General features: G+C 33.1%; 1 protein-coding gene across 1 annotated transcript; it reads right to left on the reverse strand.

Annotated features, from left to right (window-relative positions):
- Window positions 1-602: 602 nt before the first annotated feature.
- On the reverse strand, window positions 603-20,575 carry LOC139690392 (inositol monophosphatase 1). Its single transcript, XM_071587824.1, has 7 exons — window positions 20,403-20,575; window positions 19,981-20,114; window positions 19,250-19,515; window positions 16,783-16,888; window positions 14,593-14,744; window positions 9,159-9,292; window positions 603-2,999 (listed from the first exon to the last, which is right to left on the reverse strand). The coding sequence occupies exons 1-6, from the start codon at window positions 20,463-20,465 to the stop codon at window positions 9,177-9,179; spliced, it is 837 nt and encodes a 278-aa protein (XP_071443925.1). The 5' UTR covers window positions 20,466-20,575; the 3' UTR covers window positions 603-2,999; window positions 9,159-9,176.
- Window positions 20,576-22,921: the final 2,346 nt, after the last annotated feature.

Genomic DNA, 22,921 nt, shown 5'->3' on the forward strand with positions numbered 1-22,921 from the left:
ATGATTCCAATTTATTGTATTGTTTCTTCCCATTATTGAAATAACAATAATTTTAATCAGAAACGAATTGAATTCTATCACACTGTGGCCAGGAAATCCTACCAAGAATATCTAAATGATGCAGTACTTCCACTATCAACCAACAATGCCAGACCATATTTAAATGGTGGAATTTCAACTTTCAGAATCATAAATGAGCAGTTAAAGTTTTCTTAACCAATAGAAAATAACATGATATCATGTAAATGATGTATTCATTTAAACTTTTCAATATTATCTCACACGGACGATTAGTTCACAAGCCTCTAATACATATTATCTACATAACTAACAAGTATTCATAAAATAATTTATATTAACAATTAGTGTCTCACTTGAAAATCTTGTTAATTTGAGTGAACAATATTGTTAGTTTCTTCATTTGGCAAAATTCCCCATACAATTGAATAGCTATTCAAACAAAAGTGAATGTGTCAAATACCCTATTAACTAGAAAAAGCAAAATATACATGCATATATTTGGCATGGTTGGATAAAAACATTTAACAAGTCACAACAGTATGAAGCCATTTATTATAGAGAAAATAACATTTATAATAAAATTATTTCTGAATCCTTTATTTTACTAAAATACTAACATCTATCACAGCAATATGTCAATTACCGTCTCCTGCAATTAACTTCAAATTTAGACAAACAACTGTTTCCATAAGTGGAAAAGAACACAATAGCTACTCCCCTACTCATACATAAAACCCCAATTATCACAGATAACCACAATGCACAGGGTAATGAAGGGTACATTTTCATATCTGCACTCAATGAATTCTGCAAAGCATTCAGAAAAATTCCTGAAAATTGGAGCAGGAAATGAAACAATAAATACGACACCAACAGTACTACAACCTCTTGACATGGTACTCTTCAGTAACATTCTACACGCAATTCTTTGGTAACATAAAAATTTGAGGATAGGTGATGGGCATATTAACCATCAGGCTAATCAACCTGGCTTGTTTTCTACAGAAAATCCATGTTTGTACCTGAGAATTCAGTAGTGACACATTTTTGCATTTTCCTAACATATAGAAAATAAAATTTTCCTTTTTAGAAAATTAACAACCCAAGTTCACATGATGTCAGATGAATTAATCTCATTTTGGCATTTAATTTCAACATCTTTACATAAATATTTCATTCATTTTTTCTTTAATGAATTCAGAGATTAACACTTAACAGGAATAGTTTTCCTCTAAGTTCTATGAGACTTGTATTGCATATTGGCAGAAGCTCCCAAGTGTATAAAAGTTATGCTAAGTGAACCATCAGGTTCATTAAAGTATACCCTTGGGCACATTCAGTCCCAAAATCTATAGAGGATATTAACAATAGAGCCTTGTAGCAGAGAGCTGCCAAGGTATATATGTATTGAATATTGCATAGACATTGTTTTCCATGGCAAATCAAATGACAAAATATTTAAACGCACTACTTTTTGTGGACAATGCCATTTTCATCCCAATTGTTCATCTGACAAGCTAAAAAAATCATAAAATAATTCTGCATACATATTACTTTCATGCCGACAAACATGATGTCATATAATGGCAGCAATAATGATCTAATTCGCAGTTTCTCAAGTTAAAATAAGAGAGATGAACTAAATGGTTTTATAAGATGAAATCTCAAGTTACATTCATTTGAATCATCACTATTTAACTAAGGTAAAAAGATTAGACATAGTTCTGAAAGGAATCTTGATATTTTGAAAATACAAGGTTGCATTTACTGTTTTTTTGTTAATTGGAAATTAAATTTATTAGTGAATTAGAGTTAACTAACAAGCAAACCATTATATTCCATAAATATATTTCAGTATACACTGTAACCAGTCAATGTTTGTTAAATGCATAGAAATCCAACCATTTATCAAAACTAGATATTATTTTCATTGAATTGTTAATTTATCAAACGCAGACAACACAAAGAGGCAGAATAGTAGAAACTGCACTAGCTAAATTGAAATCAGTTACTGATAATGAGGCAAACATCACAAGAATGGAGCACTTCCACTACAATATATAACTGCAGTTTATTTTTAAAATTATTAAATTCTATGCTTGTACACAATATTTTGACGTCTAAAAAAAAATTCAAAGTCAAGAATTTTCAAGAGCCTCAACCATTTAAAGAAGGAAAAACTTTATTGAGAAATTAAGTTTAGAGTATTAATGGCGCTGCAATAAATTTGCATAAGTTTAAAACAATGATCCCTGTTTAATAATGTTAGATACTAGTTTATAGCACCTGACCAGGAAATTTACCTCAGAATTTGCCAATTTGTTACAACAGCTCATTCACAGTTCCAATAATTGAGGAATAAACATATTATCTATCACTCAAAATTTCAAAGCAATATGATCCCCTTTTATTCACCATATTTTTTATGATAAATGCTCTATTTCCACCAATATATTTGGGTGGACATACTTTTTATCTCAGGCCACCAATTAAGCACCACTAAATAAATATTATTTCATGAAAATACACCTCTACTATAAAACACATATCTAAAATGGCTACAGTTAAAAGAATCAATCTAAACTTCTGAAAAAAAAAATTTCAAATTATTCCATGACGTAGATACATCAAACAATTATGCCATTGCAAAAATTAAGACAAGAATTTGCCACTGAAACATCATTTCCATTATTTCACCTTGTCCACAATGGAAAGTATACATGCTTTACATATAAAAAATAATGAACTAAGGACAAAAATGCAGAAAATGTTAAAAATGTTCACATATTAAGAAATATCAAACAATAGTTCCAGAAGCTCATTACTTACGACAATAAAATTTTAAGGTGGACTCGGATATTTTAAAATCAATTTTAGTTAAATTATAATTACATAAATTTCAGTTCTGAACAAAAACAACAATGGAAAACTATGGATGACATTCTGACTCCGCCTTACACCAACTGTTTTTACAAACCCTAAAAAGAAAAAAAATATCAATCACATAAAAGGGACCATAAAAAAGAGAAAAACTATCTTGTGTAATCATAACATGGATATGGAACATGATAACAAATGCTACACAAAAATTTGATACATCAATAAAAAGAGGTGATTAATAAGTTAGAAATCTGCATTTCAACTCTACAACTTGCACTAAAATATATTTTCAAATATCAGGAAAAAAATTTTGAAATATTTTAAAAACTAATGATTTTATAACCAACAGCCAGTTTTAAAACACCAAATAAGGTCACATTTAAGGACTAAATTTAAACTGTTCCTTTGAACTAAAAATTCAACTAACTTTTAATGATAATTTACTTTCAAAATTTACAATGCATTAAATTCAGATAACTATTGAATATAATGACTTGATTAACATTACAGATATTCAAGCTCAACTTGCTTTTCTTATGTTATATACAATGAATTGATCAATGATTGTATCAAGTAAAAATATTTAATTTTCCAAAGAAACAAGCTAATTTACGGTTGCTTAGGAAGAAAATTTTAATGGCCATAAATCAACATTCTTGCATTCATTCAATATAAAATTCTAGAAACTCAAAAAAAAGTTATTTTAAAAAACTTTATTTCAATTTAGAGCATTTATGACATTTCTGAGTTCAACATATATATTTTTTTAAATAGTGCCATGCCATTTTTTTTGGGAGCAGATTTTAATAAATATATTTTCATTTTAACTTCACATAGAAAAATGCAATATCAGGGGAAATGCATGCACAAATACATAATAAATACAAGATTGCTCTAGTACTTTAGCATATTAATGAATGAATAAAAAAACCCATATTACATTAGTGGGTAGCATAAATGACAAGTGCTAGTCAGTGCATGGTACATGTTGGTGGCAAATTTGCATAGGACCAAAGAAATTTTAGCCATTGTAATAACTAAAGAAATAATGGCACTAAATAAAGTGAATTGGTGCAAGGGTTTCATAGTTCACTGCATGCACCAAAAGATGGATGGATGAAAACTGTAAGGGTTTGGGGTCCACAAGTTAAAAAAGAAAAACAATTCTTGGACTGGGGAGCGTGGGAAACCACAATGACATAAATAAGGCTATTCAACCCTTCATTCATACGCCAAATAAGAAGCCAAAGATTTTTAGAAATCACTCCTTTCACACTAGATGAGATAAATCTACTTATTCTGCCCATGCTTTATATTCTGTACCATTGTAATCATAGATCTCTTGATTACTTTGATCACTGCTGACTCATTTTATGATGATAGTCAATAGCACGGAAATGCAGAACACATAAACAGCAGATGTATGAAGTGCCCACTGCTGAACTCTGATGTCCCAATGTTAATCAAGGATTAATGAAATATGATGCTAGCTCAAAATAAACCAAAGCAGCACATTTGAAAATGGAAAATTTCATAACAACTGTAGGATGCTCCTTGAACTTTTATAGGATGAAATGAAAGTGAATTATGGGCTACTTCAAATTTGGATGAAATAAGTGAGGAATCAGAATGGTCAAGTTACATGTTTGAAATTAAAATTCATGGTTTTACAATTGAATTGACACTCAGTCATAATTGAATATTGATTCAAATCTTATTTTGGGATTCATTCAAACCATTCATAAAAATATTTAGAGGGCAAAAAAGGACAATTAGAATCATTATTAGTATACTGTACAACTTCCTTTCCTTGCTAATTTTTAATGATTTCAAATTACTTCCGTGGGTACATAAAATTATTTTGGCTGATCATGCAAAAAGTAAATTAAAAAGATTCCCTTTAAATACTAAGTCCCATGAAAATTTACGAGGAATGTGTTGGATATTCACTATAGCTGCACATATATGAAAAACTCTAAAACAAAGAGCAAAATAAATGAGGATAAATTTATATTCAAGGGCTGTTCAATAAAGAGTGATAGTGATCATAAATATTTTAATTACATTATGTTTTGCCAATAAATTCAAAAATTTACTATTAGCTACATTTGCCATGCATATCTGGTATATGTGCATTATTTTGACTATGGTATTGCATCAAAGGCAGCCATTGCAAGTTGCCACATTCAGTTTGCCAATGGCAATGATGAAGGTAATAAGTGGTTTTGTGATGATATTGTGCTTCCTCCCCTGAACAAATAAGCAGCCTAGGTCTGAAAGAGGGGGAAATTTTAGACGAGGCTTTTTAAGAGTCAGTTCTTTCCTATAGCACAGTTAGTATATGATTTAAATGTTGAAAGAGGAGAGACAACCTCAAAAGAAGGAACATAAATGGAACTCAGTCACTGCCCTAACTTAAGTACACATGAACACAACTGCTGCTATTGGGTGACAGGATCTTAGAATAACATTGAGCACAATTATAAATATCAAAAATTTCATTAGGTGCAACCATTTGTGTGATAGAAAAAAAACTGCACAAAACATATGTTTGTGTGCAGGTTTGTTCGTAGATGAAATTCGTGTTACAGAAAGATGAGTTAATTTCACAGCCTTCAATGCAGATGAGACTGGGCTACATCATTTTGATCCAGGGAGCGACCGGTTAAGTTAACTGTGGAAATTTTTGACATTACCGACACCAAAAATAGCCTAAGTGGTGCATTCTCCTGGGAAAGTTATGCTCATCTCACCTTTCGATATTAATAGAATGACGCATTAGCATGCCATGCCAGTACACAAAACTGTGTATGATATATACTCAAGGAATTAACTGAAAATTCTTCATAATCACATCAATCACAAAAGCCACATTTCAAAGCAACAGGCTGTATGTTGCACCATGATAATGCATGACTGAGCATCACAAATGTTGCTTCCGAATACTTCATGAAAATCAAGGTGAAGTGCATTCTTCATACTCCCTGCAATTCAGGCCTAGCCACATGTTTTCCTGTTCCATAATGTCAATAAACTCATTCATGGAAAGAATATTTCATGATCAGAAGTAAAGTTGAAGGTGGGTGAAGAGATTTTGAAGGACCTATTAAGACATCTATTTGGGCAAGTTTTTCAAAGATGACAAAAATATGAGACAAGTGTATTGCATTCAATTAGGATTACCCAAAAAGGAACATCAAAATTTCTAGGAGTATTGTTGATAAAAAAATATGATAATTCTTTATTGAACAGTTTTTTCAACAGTTTGCCAAAGAATTTGAAACAAATAAATAGTTTGGTTTGATGGAAGTAAAAATCAAAAGAATTTCTGCAGCAAAAAATTAAATATTATTTATTTCAAGATTTTATAAATGCAGCATGAATTAACTTAATGAAAAGTTATAACCATATCCAGAAATAGCACTACTGAATATAATTGCAATGTATCTGAAAAATGTATATGCTTTTAAATTTTATTGAGATATCTTATATCATGTGCATTTATGATTTTATTACATAACGAAATAGAACCTTAGTCAGTTATATGTATAATTGATGCCGTAAAAAAACTACTGGGTCCAAAGTTTTCCAAAGGTCAAGTCTTAGTTGTGAGTTTAAATTATCCATGTAGACATTGAGATAGCTTGCAAAAGTTATACAAACAGACATGGGATCTTTTGAAAAACTGTGCTCCATGTATTTATTACCATTAATCCTCTCGGAAACATAAGTAATCATGTGCCATACTCTAACATGATTAATAGTACATACAAACACACAAGAATCATTTTTCTGGCGGAGGATTTGCTTTTAGAGAGATTTTGCATGCATGTTTATAACTCTGATTTCAGTAAATGAATCTTTTTCAGCAACATTCAAGTCACTATAATCTGAGCTAATCCACTCTAAAATCATTAATAATGAAGCTTCGCACAACCATTGTCAACCCCCCCAGAGCTTCATTATGCATGTACATCATTTTCATGCCAGAGAAAATGATGGATAGCAACAGCTTAATGGTTCTTCTTTGGCATTCCTCATGACTAAATTAAACATCACCACAGTTAGTCAACCCATTAAGTTAAGTTTTGGACAGCCCCTGAGAGCTATTACATAGGACTTTAACTTCTGCCAGCCTTAACTCCTTTTTGTAAATGGTCCAAGACCCTCCCAAAAGCTATCTTTCTTCAGCCATTGAAGCTCTGAATTCAAATCTTAAATACAAGATCTGTAGAAAAAAAAATGAGACTTGTCCTTCCAGGCGTGAACTGCTTGACAGATTACAACCAGTGAGGTGATGCCTTCTAATGGTATCTGTAAGAAGTAAAACACCACCTTGCTCATGACCCTATCTTGACTTGTCTCTGCACAACAGAGATTCTTGTCTGAGCTTGCACATACTTGCTGTACTAATTCTTGTGTTGATGAGAATGAAGGTGTAAGAGAAGCAGTGCTTGTGCATTGAATTTTGTTTCAACCTTGGGAAAAGTGACTCTGGAACTTATGAAATGATTCAAGAGGCATTTGAAAAAAAACAAACTACACCAATGTCAACACTTTGAATGATTTTATGAGTGCAAACAATGGGTAAACTGCCGGGGAGATTGCCAATGAAGTTGACATTAGCGTTGGATCATGTTTCACCATTTTGACAGAAATTATGGGCATGCAGTGTGTTGCATCCAAATTTGTGCTACAAGTGTTAATGGATGAACAGAGGCAAAAAAGTCTTGACATCAGCCAGGAACAACTCGATTGTCAAAACGATGACTGCAACTTCTGAAACACAATCATCATAGGTGACAAAACCTGGGTTTATCGTCATGATAAAAAACCAAAGCTTAGTCTTCACAGTGGAAGACATCTTGCCCATGACCGAGTAAATCTCAGTTGTGGCAATCCAATGTGATGGTGATGTTGATTGTTTTCCTCGATTGGGTTGGGATTATTAATTAAGAATATTTTCCTGAAAGACAAACAGTGAATGGGCAGGACTAATTAGAGGTTGAGAGAAGGTGAAGACACATCATGTTGCAGAAGAGACCACAAATGTAGAAAAACAAGTCTTTGTACTTTCATCCCAACAATGCACCATCACACAAGTTATTGGCCAAAAACAGCAACAATGGTGATCCCCCAGCCACCCTACTCTCTGGATCTTGCTCCAGCAGGCTTTTTCTTACTTCCTAAGTTGAAATCCACCTTGAGAGGATGATGATTTGAAGCTATTGAAGACATGCAACAAAAGTGTACGGCAGAGACTTAAAGGCCATCCCGAAAGAAGCATCCCAGGCAGCATTTGAAAGCTGGAAAAACCATTGGGAGTGTTGCATTGGCAGCCACAGGCTGTATTTTGAAAGCAAAAAACATGATTAAAGGGTAACTAATAAAATCAAGCATTTATTCAAACAGTCTCATCTTTTTGTGAACATCTGATGCTCCTAATTTTTCAAATCTTATCTAAACAGAATGACAATATTATAAGCATAAAAGAGTTGATATCATCTACACATAAGAGGCGATAACTTCACAGATAACCACACATATCATGAAAAGACTCATTTAGTCTGATGTTCTTATTTTCTAAAAAGATAAATAATCAAGAAAAATTATCCTCCAACTACCAGTCTAAAAATGAAATGCAATAATTTTCTAAATAGAATTCATGATATGCTAAGTTGCACTGCTGAAGGGTTACCTGGATATGGGATGGGACTAAAGGTTTGGTGTAATCAAGGTCGCTTTGTCTTTCTAAATGATCAATTATAAAAACATTACTGTGAAAAGAAGGCAAAGAGATTTCATTGACAAGCCTTCCCAGCCTATAGAAATTTGGAAATGGATTAAGCCTTTGAATTCATTATGGTTCCTTTCATTTACCTTCTTTTTCATACAAGTAGAATCAATTATTTGGAGATATATTTAAACACTGGGTCATATTTTTACAGGATCTCAAATGGTGAGTAGCAAATCACAGCATAATACTCTCAACTTGATTTCCAAATCAAACGAAAAATTTCCAGTTTTGCTCAAGTACAGGTTAATGGGATACGATATGATACTTCCTTTGGCTGATTTTTATTTTGTATCCCATTATCAGAAAGACTAAAAAGTAGGACTAAGAAGCCCCTAATGCTTCATATACACGGCGCTTCAAAACCACTTCCTTTTTAAAGGGGTTCTGCTTCATAAAAAAGGAAGTTATGTAGCTGCACCCTGTATAATAGTTGACTCAAATTCTTCTAAAAGATACTTACATCTCAAGGATGCTGAGGTTACTCAGCATCATCTCGAGGAGGATAATACTGAGTAACAGTTTTAATCATTTGGTCTGCTAAGCTTCTGGTTGATGCACAGAGCACTCGACGACTGAGGACATCAAATTGTCCACCTAAATGTCAAATAATACTATATTAATGCTATGACATATTTTTCGTGCAGAAGGACAAAAAAAACTAGTAAATAGTTAACATACCAAAATTTCACAAGATACTAATTTGTGTTCATAAATTTAGTTTAACAATTATAATCAGATTACAAGACAAATGATTTTATTAAAATTTGTACACCTTTTTAGTTCCCTGACTTATAATTGCCTCATCAATACACAAGTCATTTTTTGCAAGGGCAAAATTGAACTTCCTAGAATATGGAAAAAAATGAAAAACAAATTTCTCATTCTAATATACAAGATGTATTCTCGTTATGGCACACTAAATCCAGGATTACCGGAGTGCAGATTATTTTTCTCTCACCCATTACCATTAAATTTGATACACCAATCCTATTATATACCATTGATTTTTCCACAATGCTTAAAATGATCAAACAATGACATTTTGCAAATTTAAACTACAAAGGTGCACATTAATACATTAAATTTAAGCATAGCTGAATGGTTCACTTTACTGTTACAGTAAACACAAACAAATGATGCATAAAATGATATCACGATGTGCAATTACAAATTTACTAACCATACTTTACTTGAGCTCCAGTCAGAAGTATACAAGGCAGGATATTTTCAAGGATATCAATCATGCATTGAATTTCTTTATGATAAATGATAATTCCTAAATGGGTCTTATTTGAAAATGATACTTAAATCTATTAACCAGCTTTGTCAGCCTACTATTTACTGCGGGGATCATTCTTATGCATGTTCACATGCCAGGAGAACAAGCCATTTGATAATTTGATGATTACCCGTTAAAGCCTACCTATTAAATTTGCTTTTTCCATTAGCAAAATTTATATAACAGTTTTCTCAATTTACCTGCACTTTTATACATAATTCCTAAAGCCCAAGTTCAATAATAGTTAAAAGGACTTGGCGTAATTTTTCTGCAAAAGCCACATAAAATGAAATATAGAGCAAAAATAAGCAATTTTTAATAGATTTTACAATAAATTTTCCAAAACATTAAGTTTCTTAAAAAAATCATTTCAACTTCTTCACCAATAAAAAAGTTAAAGTAGGAATTAATTTAATTAGGTTTTAGGGCCTGCATGTGAGATGTCAAAAAAATTACCTCGTAAATAAAGAGGTGAATCTTTTTCATTGGGCATTTCTAATTTTATCAGAATTTTATCACATACTATCCTCTTTTATCACTAGTTAAAAATACAGTCAAGACCAATAACAACACGGTTACTCCATAAATTTCATTAAGAACATTGCTATTCCATAAATGAAAACATATTTTCCATTACCATGATCACAGTGTCATGACGGTGTGGAATCCTCAGATGTCATGATCGAGGAAGTGGAAAATACATAGTAATTTTTGGGATTGCAGTGTTTAAATTTGTCCATATAATGGAAATATGTCTTCAAGCAATGGCTGAAACAGTTTTATATAAAAATACCAAATCCTTTGTTACCCTGATTCCCTTATCAAAAATCCTATATTTTTTAAGAGAATGTATAAGTTGCATCTTAGATGCAAGCTTCAGCTCTATTGAAGAAAGATTGGATGACACTCCTTGTAAGCTATAGCTTAAACTAATGAAAAAACTAAAATTGTTCATTAGCTATATCAATGAAGTTAAAATGTCCACCCTCAAAGCACTCCTTATTAGTTGGACTTTCTGTAGTCTTAATAATACTATGCATTTATAGTGCAATAGAGTTCTTACTACTGGATTTGTTTTTTAATGTAATGAAATTTGTTATCACCTTCCATTCATCAATATCTAATTAGCCTTTTCTAATGATGAGATAAATTCCATTTAAATGATGAAATGCATTTCATTCATAAAAAATTGATACTAAGATGTGTCATCAAGGCCTCCTATGGATTAAATTTTAATAAAAAAGTCTTGATTATCTGGATAGATATTAGTATTAAAAAATACGCTTCGCATTAATTGTATTAATCATTAATATATAAAGATCGGGGCTTTATGAAATGCATAATTCTGTATTTTAGGTTCCATTACACTAATGCAGGGTTTTGCTTAGCAAGAATTTCAGCAGACACATTTGGAAAACAGTTAAGATAAAGCTTTACACAACTCTAATCCCAACACCTGATGCAGAATTTGCATTTTGCAAAATTTTGGATTTTCACATCGCTTATTTCTTCTTTTCAGTATTTGAATAGGTGGCAACTCTTTAAAAAAAAAAGGACTTGCATAAAGTCACTAACTTAGTACCTATTCGATGTAACATATACAGATGAATTTATTTAAGAATAACCATTTATGAATGGAGATATGTAAAAATATTATTTTTATACTTTGCAACAAATTTAAATTTATAAAAATAGTTAAGTTTACTTGAACTTGGTTCTTTACAACTGGATATGATCTCCATGGCCATTGTTTTATGCTTAGAGAGAAATGAATTAAGCAGAAACAAAATATCGTCATAATTATGCAGGCAAAATATAAGCAAAATTCAAATGCAAAAAAATTGCAATATATTTGGGAACATTTCTAAATAAATGATGGTTCTGAATCAAAGTAGCACATTATGACTTTGAATTTCATTGCAGATGCATTTTGATTTATTTTTCCTAACAAGCAGTGGAAGCCATAAGCTTTTGGCTGAGACCTGCTCTTAGCTTAGCTCCCACGAAGATCTGGTACCAAAGAAAACCAGGAAATTTGGGAAAGGATTGTCCGGGAGAGTAACTGGCAATCAATCCCTGGTCAGCTCTACCCATCGCAATGCTGTACCTCTATTTTGAATTATGTATCAGGCATGAAATACATTTACATATTACATTTAACAGTTTAATGCCATAAGCTAATTTCGACAAGAAGCAATCCCAGAAGTTATTAAGTGATGAGTGAAAGTTCAAAGAATCATGCACCATTTCATGTTAGTATAATCTCAGATAATTATTTCTACAGAATAAAACCAATGTAAATGTGACAGAGTTTATAGGCATCGAACTTGGCGAAACTCAAAAAAATCCTTCTCAGTTTGTAACAGAATGTTGTTTATAGGATACACACAATAAAAATGGAATCACTCTGGAAAAACGATTATACACAAATACCAAGGATAATGTGCAGTCTATTTGAAGATCTGATCAACCTGAAGACTTATAAGAACTTTACTCATATCTATAAGCCTGAGTTTCCGTGAATATAATTAGGTAACCAAGCATTCTGTGTATTTGGGAACTCTACTGTGGTCTTACAAAACTTAAGTTTTAAAAATTGAATAAAAATTATATGAAATAGTTAAAAATACAGGTAATTTTAAAAGAAGTGTTGAAACAATCAGCATAAAATAATACGGGCAGATCCATTATTAAGTGTGAATTTTGTAAAAATGAAATTTTGTTTTTCCTTCTAAGTGAAAGTGGCAATTTTAAAGATATCAGGAATATTATAGTTTTTAGATTATTAAAAACTGCATTTTAATGCATATTAGTGGATGACTCCATTAAAAGTTAGTCATGGTATCTTCTGCAGATCTTTGAACTTGCATTCATGTTTATTGATAATCTAATGATACCAAAAAAACACTAACAGTTCTGATAGAACTTATAATATAGCAAATTTTGTGGAACTTGGACAAAAATTATATCAGCTTGAATGCGTAAAAAATTACAGAGATCAGAATGGTGGAGAAATCAAAAAAAAAGTTATACATGCTTGAATATGGCTCTAATACTGCATTTCTATCAATTTAATGAACATATACATGGTCTGTTCATAAAGTATCGTGACCTTTATGTTTCTTCAAAAATTATTTATGTATTCATGAATATTTACTTTGTTCCCTTAAAAGTAATCCCCATTAGATATTATATACTTGTACCAACGTTCTTTCCAATCCTCGAAGCACTTCAAAAAATCATTTTCTGTGATCTTGTTCAGCTTCTCCTTCGATGCAGTCTTTATCTTGCCAATCGTAGTGTAACGTCATCCTTTCACAGGCCTCTTCAGTTTCAGCACAAGGAAATAGTCACTGGGGGCCAGATATGGGGAATACGGTGGCTGCAGAATCATTAATGCTTTGTTTTTGGCCAAAAATTTACGCATGAGTAACGATGTTTGACCAGGTGCGTTTTCATGGTGCAAAAGCCAATTTTTGTTCTTCCGCAAGTCCAGGCGTTTGTGGCAGATTGCTTTGTACAAATTGCGTATAACTTTCAGGTGATATTCCTTATTTAGCGTTCTACCCTGTAGCAAGAACTCATGATCCCTTTAATTGAAAAAAACTGTAAGCAAATCTTTCACATTCGACCGAACTTGGCGTGCTTTTTTTGGTCTTGGGTCATGCTGTAGCTTCCATTGGGATGATTGAGCTTTAGTTTCCACGTCATAACCATTAACCCATGATTTGTCACCAATTATGACCCTCTGGAACAATTTGGGTCTCCCGGACAGGGTCCAACACCTCATTAGCAGTGTTAATGCATTGCTGTTTTTGGTCGAAATTGAGCAATTATGGTATGAATTTCATGGCAACCTGTGTCGTGCCCAAATCATTGGTAAAAATCTAATGGCACAAGCCAATCGATTTTATAGGTCCTCAGCAACTTCTCTAATGGTGATTCGACGATTGCCAATACTATTTTCTTCTATTCATCAATGTTTTTGTCTGTCCTTGACATGCTCAGGTGTCCAGCACGGTCTTCATCGTTCACATCTTCTCGAACCTCTGAGAACATTTTGTAACACCGATAAACATTGCTCCGGTTCAAGTTAGCTTCTCCATATGCCACAGTGAACATTCGGAATGTGCCCGTGCACTTAATTTTGTTTTTCACACAAAATTTGATACTGACTCTTTAATTCATTTTTTGGAACAGGCAAAAATCAAAGACAAACCAAAACACGCACATGCAAAACAGCTCTCAACAATTAACTGAACATTCAAAATGGCCAAACTTTTCTGCATAAGTGAGAGACATAAGTACCAATATAATGGCACAAAAAAATTGAAAATCAAATATACTAACCCACGAAAATTCAAAATTCGCAATTCTTTTTGAACAGACCTCGTTAAATTAAAAAGACTGCAACTACAGCAACTATGTCAAAATATAGTGCAACGTGAACATTTGGGAATTTTCTAAAATATTTGCCTCAACAACTATTGTAGACAAACTTTTCATGCGTACGAGCAGTGGAATAGTATTTCGGTGCTTTGGCTACTGATGTCATTTTATCTGTGAACATAAAATGCTGGAGAAGACTGCTGCAAAAACACTTAATGTTGCATACCTGAGGGATCCATAACCACTCCTCCTGCTTCCCTCACTATCAAATCTCCAGCAGCAACATCCCAGGCATGAATGCCAGCTTCTAAATAGACATCAGCTCCACCACAAGCCACCATAGCCATGTCTAAAGCTGCTGATCCAAGTGAACGAAGACTGAAGAAAAGATTATCACAAATTAAAAATATCAAACAAGCTACATTAGAACGAATGATGAGGTCTCAGGCGTGATATGGTGGAAGCGTAACATATTAAAACCACAGGTATTGCAATTTTCCACTAGATATTTTATTTCAACACTACCGGTTTCGATGTTTTCACATCATCATCAGGTGTGTGATCATTCACACACCTGATGATGATGTGAAAACATCGAAACCGGTAGTGTTGAAATAAAATATCTAGTGGAAAATTGCAATACCTGTGGTTTTAATAAGCTACATTAGCTCTAAATTCAAGACCATATGTCACAGTGAAATGTCATGCCAGACAAGAGTAATCTCAGGCTATAATATGAAGGTGTAGGCTTCTAGAGCCCACCCCAGTGACACAGGCAGGAGAACCCTCATTACTTATTGGTTTGTCAGCAAAATTTGGCAGAAGTTTAAGCACATTACCTATGGATCATTGCATTCATGAATTAAGTAATTCTGTTTTTATTTCATAATAAACAAAAGGTGTGTTGCACCATTGCAGTAGAGCATTGGACTACTGACCGAAGGGCCTGGGTTCGATTCCTGGGCAGGCCTCACTGGGCATGATCAGCTCAACCCAAGCTGTATGGCTTTTGGGTACCTGTTCTTCTTTGGAAACCATAAAGGAACTGGCCCTCTTACCCTGATGTGCGAATTTCACATGCCGTCGGGCTTAGTACTTCGTGAACTTAATCATCACCTACCAAATCAACCTTAGGGTTGATTACTGTGTTTATGGTTTTTATAATAAACAAAATACCTATACCTACATTGCATTTTACTTAAGGGTGGTATAATTTTGTCTTTGTTTGAATAATATGGACCACACCTTCTCAAAAACTTTGTAGCACTACTCTCTCTCTTGATAGTATGTTATCATCCCTTTTCATTATGTATTATGAGAAAATTAACTCAGAATATGCCTACAATTCTACTTTCTATCTAATCTTCAATTTCATTAAAAATGAATGCAATCATTAAACCTGCTTAGGCACATATACATGTAATTCTAAATGCAGTAATCATGTTGGATCAGCCATAAACGTTTATAGATATTTTTAATTAGTAACCCAAGATTTTTTGTTAATAGATAAACCAGTAAACCAATGTGAACGGGTATTCCATTTGAAGTGGAAGTATACATGATACATGTATTAAAATTTTGCAATTCTTGACTCTTTTGTAGTTTCTGGTAGCTTGCAAATGTTGGAATTCTGTGGTATTGTCAAGAGTGAAAGAATATATATCTTGCATATCTGAACCTATTATCATGTCTTTTAATTGTGAGAAATAGTAATATTGAAAAGAAGGGCAAATTTACAAGTATAAAAATATTTCAAAGCAGATAGGCAGACATGTATTGACTTAATACACATTGATTTTCTGAATGGGCCCAAATAAAATTACACAGTAGTGTAACTATGAATGCCTCGAAGTCCCTCAACGATAATGATGAAATATTCTTTTCATTTTTCTTTCACACTACATATAGTATACCAAGTTATAACATATCATAATTTTGATCAATGAATGTTTGCCCCTCATTCTCCGGTGTCCATTGGTCAGAGCTACAAGAGGAGGAAAGGAGGTTACATTTCCTATTTAAATGAATAAAATGATGGAAAATGTAAATGTTAAAAACTACACAAGGTAGTGAAATGAAACTTGCACTCAACATTAATGACACTGTAAAGAGGCTCAACCTAATGCTGGCCAGGGAGAGAAATTCTTTTGTACGAAAGATTAATAGGAGCATAATATAGAAAAAATGATCTTGATATTTTGAGTTATTTTATAAGTTACCTTTAATTGCAAGTTTGGAAACTATACATCTCAGGTGATTCAAAGAAATACTTCACAGTTTATTCGCCTATTGTACACCAACTTATGGTCAAAGGCACCCTTTTTTTTTAATTTGAAGAGATATGAATATTCAAATTGTTTGATCATGTCAGTATAAGCAGTCATTAAAATTGTTACTATAAATTATTTTTACTCACCCATGCACTTGAGGAACAAGACGCTGTACATTTTCTTTTACAAAAGCCATCTTTTCAGGATTTCGGCTGCACCCAAACTCAAAACAAACCAGGGCCTTGGACAATTCTAAGAAATAAAGAGCACATAGCAATAAGCAACTTAGTCTAATTATAATGTGTATCATCCATCTAACACTGGGACTTTCACTTGACTTAATTCCTTCATTGTTTCAGACAACATAAAAATTACAGAAAGTCCCGCAGGAATTAAAATGGTCCAGATCTTAAATCAAAAACCTTTGAAGCTTGCATGAACTTTAATCGATGGTGACATGATTAAAAACTTTTACAATCTTGCAAAAAAAACATTTGCAATGAAATATCATCTAGAATACTTCCTTGAGCTCAAATAACTTCCCCAAATCCTAAGTAAAATGAAAAAATGTTGAATGTCTTTTTCAAATCTTGGCAACATATTCTTGAATAAACCTTATCAAATCATTCAATTTATTTAAATACGTGGTAAAATTTTTTCAACTTGATTTCTTATCCTACTGCAAGATATTGCCATAATCTTATAAGGCATTGCCTAAATCATTACTAAGTGAATACTGTAACATCATAAGTTGAAGCTAGACAGCTTTAGAAATGTTTGCCTGTGATTCACAATTGTCTATATTTAGACTTTTCTGTCCAGAGATGGAATATAATAACAATGTAATAAGTTATCAGGTAAGCCAGCAATTAGAACATCTGGTACAGATTTTCAAGGATAAGAATGTTTCTCAAGGCTTCATGCCACCCATTTTACCACCTTGGTCCACTGCATTTTTTAACGAACAATGCTCAATTTATACAGAAATATTAAAGCAATTTCACCCTTTGCAGAGATATTTATAGACATACGGTGAATTAATGACATGATCTAAAATTTGATGACAAACCTAAATAAAAAATGTTTCTTAAACTACAGGGATTACCTTGCCTGTAATTTTGGAGTCCTTCATTGCAGTTTTTGACTTAATTAAACATCTGCAAGAATGTTAACCATGCCATGACACCCTTTAGCATTTTTAATTGCTAGCATTCAGGAAATAAACATTCATAAACAAGTGACAACACAGGAAAATATTCTTAGGAATCTAGTGCCAGTTATGAAATCATTCTTATTATGAGCATTAATCTTATTATTCTTATTATGGGCCTCTTGCTCAAAGAAGGATCTGCCTTAAGTAATCAGTTGACGTGCAGCAGTAGACGGGTAGATTTTTCGTAGTGCAACTGATACTCATTAAATGCACAAATGCTCCTTCATAGCAACATGACACATGAGACAAGAGGCCTTTATACAGAAAACATAACACATTGAAAGGCAGTAGTTGCTTGATTAGTCATCATTTGAATTTCAAAAATAAATAAAGAGGTCATTCCTTCCAGAGGAGCTCTGGAGGTTATCAGAACACACAATCCCTTAGTATTGATGAGGAAGCATCAATTAAACAAGAATCCTCATAAATACATAAATACAGGAAAACAATTAATAAACAATGCAGAAATAAAATTTGAAAGATTGTTGACGCTAGTACTTTGTGGAAATCCACTGTAAAGGAAGGAAGAATCAAAAAGTAATTGCATTACCACAGGAAAGAATTTATTACTTTCATTATTATATTAATTTATTAGTTTCAATACACTGTAGCATCATCAGTCCAGATGATTCTACAGTGTAGGGAAACCAGTCGATAGTAATGAATTCTCTCTTGTGGAAACGAAGTCTTTTTCATTCTTCCTTCTTTTACAGGAATAAAAATTAAACAAGAATGATTCAATATAAAACATAAATTGTATTTGTAGGCTGCATAAGGAAAGTAACAATGACAATTACCAATACCCAGACAACAAAAACCAATTAGATAATTATATCCACAATACAATCAACACAATGCTTCCTATTATTTATACACAGAAAATAAATGGCAGAAGAGTATAAATTGATCTGCACAATTCCATTGCAATTAAAAAACCTATACAAATAAATATCACAATCATAACATTGCCCATTTAATGTTTACTATTTCTAAGAGTTTCTTTACTTCTATGAAATAATTTAAAAAATTAAGAGATAGATAAGGAAAGCATAGAAAATTAAATATCAAGCATGGCACCTGAAAGCAGTTCACCCTTATGAAGCCTATTGTTAGACATTTCAAATACTTCAACTACTTATGTTTATTCAAGGCTTTCCCAACCCACCATGGCAATTACCACGATAGTACAAAATATGTGAACAAATACGTCACAGACAACTTAAAAAATGCAACAAACATCTTTGAATATTGTAGAGCAAGCTAATTATTATGACATAAACAAAATGTTGCAATGGATTTCCAGGAAATTTGGGTCTATTAAAGCATAAAATGACATTATAAATACAAAAGCAATACTGGAGTAACATTTCAAACTTTATAATATCAATATCCGTACTTACCTTCTGTTTTCGACACTTTGATTGGTTGTTCATTTAGGAAGGCTCCAAGACCTCTTCGTGCCGTGAACATTTGATCCAATACTGGGTTATATATAATTGCAATTTCAGGTACTTTCTCAACCAAAAGGGCAATAGAAACACACACATGAGGGAATCCATGAACAAAATTTAGAGTCCCATCAACAGGATCTATTACCCAGGTAGGGCTGTCAGTTAACACAACCTTCTGACTCTTTCCGTCTGATGTACTTTCTTCTCCAACGAATCTATAACAAAGAAGATAATATTTTTTGATCAGTATGAGACTTAAATGTAATGAGTTCCACTAGGCATCCAACTACGTTATACCCGAGATCCATGGTTAACATGAAAAGTTTCGGATACCCTATAAGTGGGTATTGAATTTATAATAACTAAGTCAATATTTACTATTGGTCAAGTACATGACATTTAACATTTCGATTACTCTGATAGAACACACTTCGTTTTCTTAATAAGTTAATTAAAATTGTGTCTAAAACACTTTGGTCTCTGTCGGATTCGGTAATATAGGATAGACCATTCTTTCTTACATATCGAAAACATCAGGAGAATACCAAGAATTTACGCCTTCTCATGAATACATTTTGAGGAGACGAAGCGACTTAAATAGGTACGTCAAAATCTACACACAAATCTAGCACTGCAAACACCGACCATGTTGCAGCTTATGGGGACACATAGACACTCACTTGTGTTCAGGAAATTCTGCGGACAAACCGTGAATTAAGGTTTCCTCGACTTCCTTATCAGTTTCTGTGACAAAATCTATTTCGCTGTCTTTAGTGCTAATAGTTTTTGTCGAATTAATCCTCGTACGTATAAGCTGAAAATAAATATTTTATTTAGAGCATTTTTTTCACAAAATACATTTAAATTAGGTTGCTTCACTACTATATATACTTCTACTGTTACTTTCTAGCAAACCGTTTATTGAATGAGTCTATGAAGGAGAATTATTCCTTCAAAGAGTAAACAAATAATGAAAAATGTGCTAAAAACTTAAGAATATAAATGGACGCGGGTAGATAGCTATATTCAAAAGTCTGTAGGCACCCGCCACCAATACAAAATAACCAGCTCATTACCCAAAGTAGTTTCACTATCTACACACCTTTCCGACCTCTTGCGTAAGCCTAAATACTGTTTTGAAGCAATGATCGTATACTGCAGACATTTTTACAGCTATTACCCCTAACACACCGCTTATTACAATTTCTCGCTAACCTAATAACCCTAATTTCACAAATTAAACTTCTCCGAAAATCCGCAGATCATATCGCAAGATATCTGATGACAATCGATTTAAATCGCTTATTCAAACAAACTGAGTATCGAGGTTTGCAAATCTCGTTTCCCGCCGAACTCGAACTGTAAGCTGAAAAAATACTACTTGAATAACTTCTGACATATACAAACTTAATTAATTACTTTGTAAATATTTTTACCTCGTCTTTACCTCAATTAAATAATTTTTGGAAACAAATTTTATTAGTGATTCCATGAGACGAGGTTGGTTTCAGAGGTGCCCGGCCTGACCTAGACTTGGCGATAGTTGTTTGAAAAATGTCATTGTATCTAAAAGTACTCAATTCTTGCAATACGCAAGCACATGTTTCAAGTTTGAAGAAGCTGCGTTGTTTGGTATTTTTTTGGCAGCCATAAATAGTGAAGGTTTTCAGTGAATTTGTGAAACTGGAGAAAATTGATCATCGTTATGTGATACAATACTTTTATTTGAAAGACCTCAGCCCAACCAATCCTCCTTCGTTTACAACAATGAAATATTGAAGAGTTTAAACAAGTCCGTACGAGCTGTCAAGAGGAGCATCGCATTGGTCGACCAAATGAGGTGACGGCGCCAGGAGCGGTGAAGAAACCCGCAAAGTGATACTGGATGATCGTCCACTAAAAGTGCGCAAGTTAGCTGACGTGTAGTAGGCATTTCAAAAAGTGTGGTACATCGCGTATAAGAGAAAATTTGGACATGAGAGAGCCATTTGCAAGATGGGTGCCGTATTTGCTCACACTCGAGCGAAACCAGTGTCATAAAGATGTTTCAATTGAGTGTTTAGCAAAGTTTCAGAGCAACAAAGCAGAATTTTTGCACCGTTTCATAACCATGGATGAAACATGGCTCCATTACTTCACACCCAAGACAAAAGAACAAAGCAATAGATTCCAAAGGGAGAACTGTCTCCAAAGAAGACTAAGACTGTTTCATCTGTAAGGCTAGGCCATGGTGTCAGTTTTTTTCGGATGCGCGTGGGATAATTTTCATTGACTAGCTTGAAAAAGGAAAAACTATCAATGGCGAGTATTATGCGAACTTATTGCAACGTTTGAGCGAAGAAATCAAGGCTCGATGAAAAAATGGCTCGGTGGTCAAAGATTTTCCAACCCTGAAGAAGTGATGTCGGCAGTTAATGCCTATTTTGAGGAACATGACAGTTCTTATTATAAAAAGGGTATCGAACTTATTGAACATCGCTGGGAAAAGTGTATAGAGCTGAAAGGAGATTATGTTGAAAAATAACTACATTTTTACTTACAGTACTCTTGGGATTACCCTTGTAAAATACTATGGATTGGTATTCAATGTAGATATCAACAACTTGGATATTCTTGGAAATTTTCGAAGCATGCTGAACAAAATTTTAGCACAATTAACATGGTAAGTTCAATAATGGTAGAACACTGTGTGTTTGGGCCAATGGCTGACATCTTTGTCAAGCACTTGTGCAAAAGAGTGTACTGCAGAAGCATGATTTATAACACTTTTTTCTAAGAATGTGTTACTTTTATGTTGGCCCTAGCTATGCAAATTACTGCCAATTTACAGCTATTCAGAAGGCCAGATAAATAAAGCTGCTGAGAATATAGCAAGGACAAATCAAGCAAAGGTAACTAATAGCAATGTAGTAAATTTCTGAAGCACCAGATTCCATCATGTTCCACAAGCTTTTTTGTATAATGTCAAGCGGTAAATCCATCTGAGAAGAAAAGTGCACCTGCATCTAATCTCAATAAAGAAGAACAGGAAATTTTAGTGTTTTGGGCATTGACTGTGGTAAAAGCTTTCACAAGATCTATCCTCATTCACACCTCAAAGTAGGATGATGAACAGTACCTGATAGAAACACTGAAAGGGTACACTTAATTTCATAATGAGAGGGTCAGGATTAAATGGTTCAAGGCATTCTGTGAGGTAATTTAAATTATAGTATACAAAATTCCACAGAATCTAACATAGGTACTTGTTGTAATTAATTGTCCCTCATAAGTGCTAATGGCAATGAATCAGCTTTCTTAATGAATTCAAAAAGTAGTAAGATGTTAGGCCATAAATGAGAAAAAAGTTACCACAGTAGATACTTAAATTGCAGTGACAAAGAATATTAAATAGTTCTCATGGTATGGAATGCAATTGAGCCCACTCTAGCCATATTTCAAAGGACTCCAAACCATCAATCCATCCAAGTCATCAATATTCCCAGCAGGGGCATTGAGAATCCACCAAGTAGCTTGATGACAGGAGAAACTATTTAATGAATATCCGTTGAATGATTTATTGCTGCTAATAAAAACCTTACTCAGCTCATTCATTTTGTTGATCGTCACTACTCTTATTTA

The sequence above is a fragment of the Hetaerina americana genome, unplaced genomic scaffold (assembly GCF_022747635.1).
Source record: "Hetaerina americana unplaced genomic scaffold, ioHetAmer1.1.p SCAF_3, whole genome shotgun sequence".
NCBI classification, from domain to species: Eukaryota; Metazoa; Arthropoda; class Insecta; order Odonata; family Calopterygidae; genus Hetaerina; species Hetaerina americana.

Excerpts from the sequence above, each read along its gene's own strand:
- LOC139690392 (XM_071587824.1), bottom strand. The coding sequence starts at position 20,465 with ATGTCTGCAGTATACGATCATTGCTTCAAAACAGTATTTAGGCTTACG. Across the intron at positions 19,516-19,980 it reads GCAGAATTTCCTGAACACAA|ATTCGTTGGAGAAGAAAGTA; the intron begins GTGAGTGTCTAT and ends TCTTTGTTATAG. Across the intron at positions 16,889-19,249 it reads CAAAGTGTCGAAAACAGAAG|AATTGTCCAAGGCCCTGGTT; the intron begins GTAAGTACGGAT and ends TTTATTTCTTAG.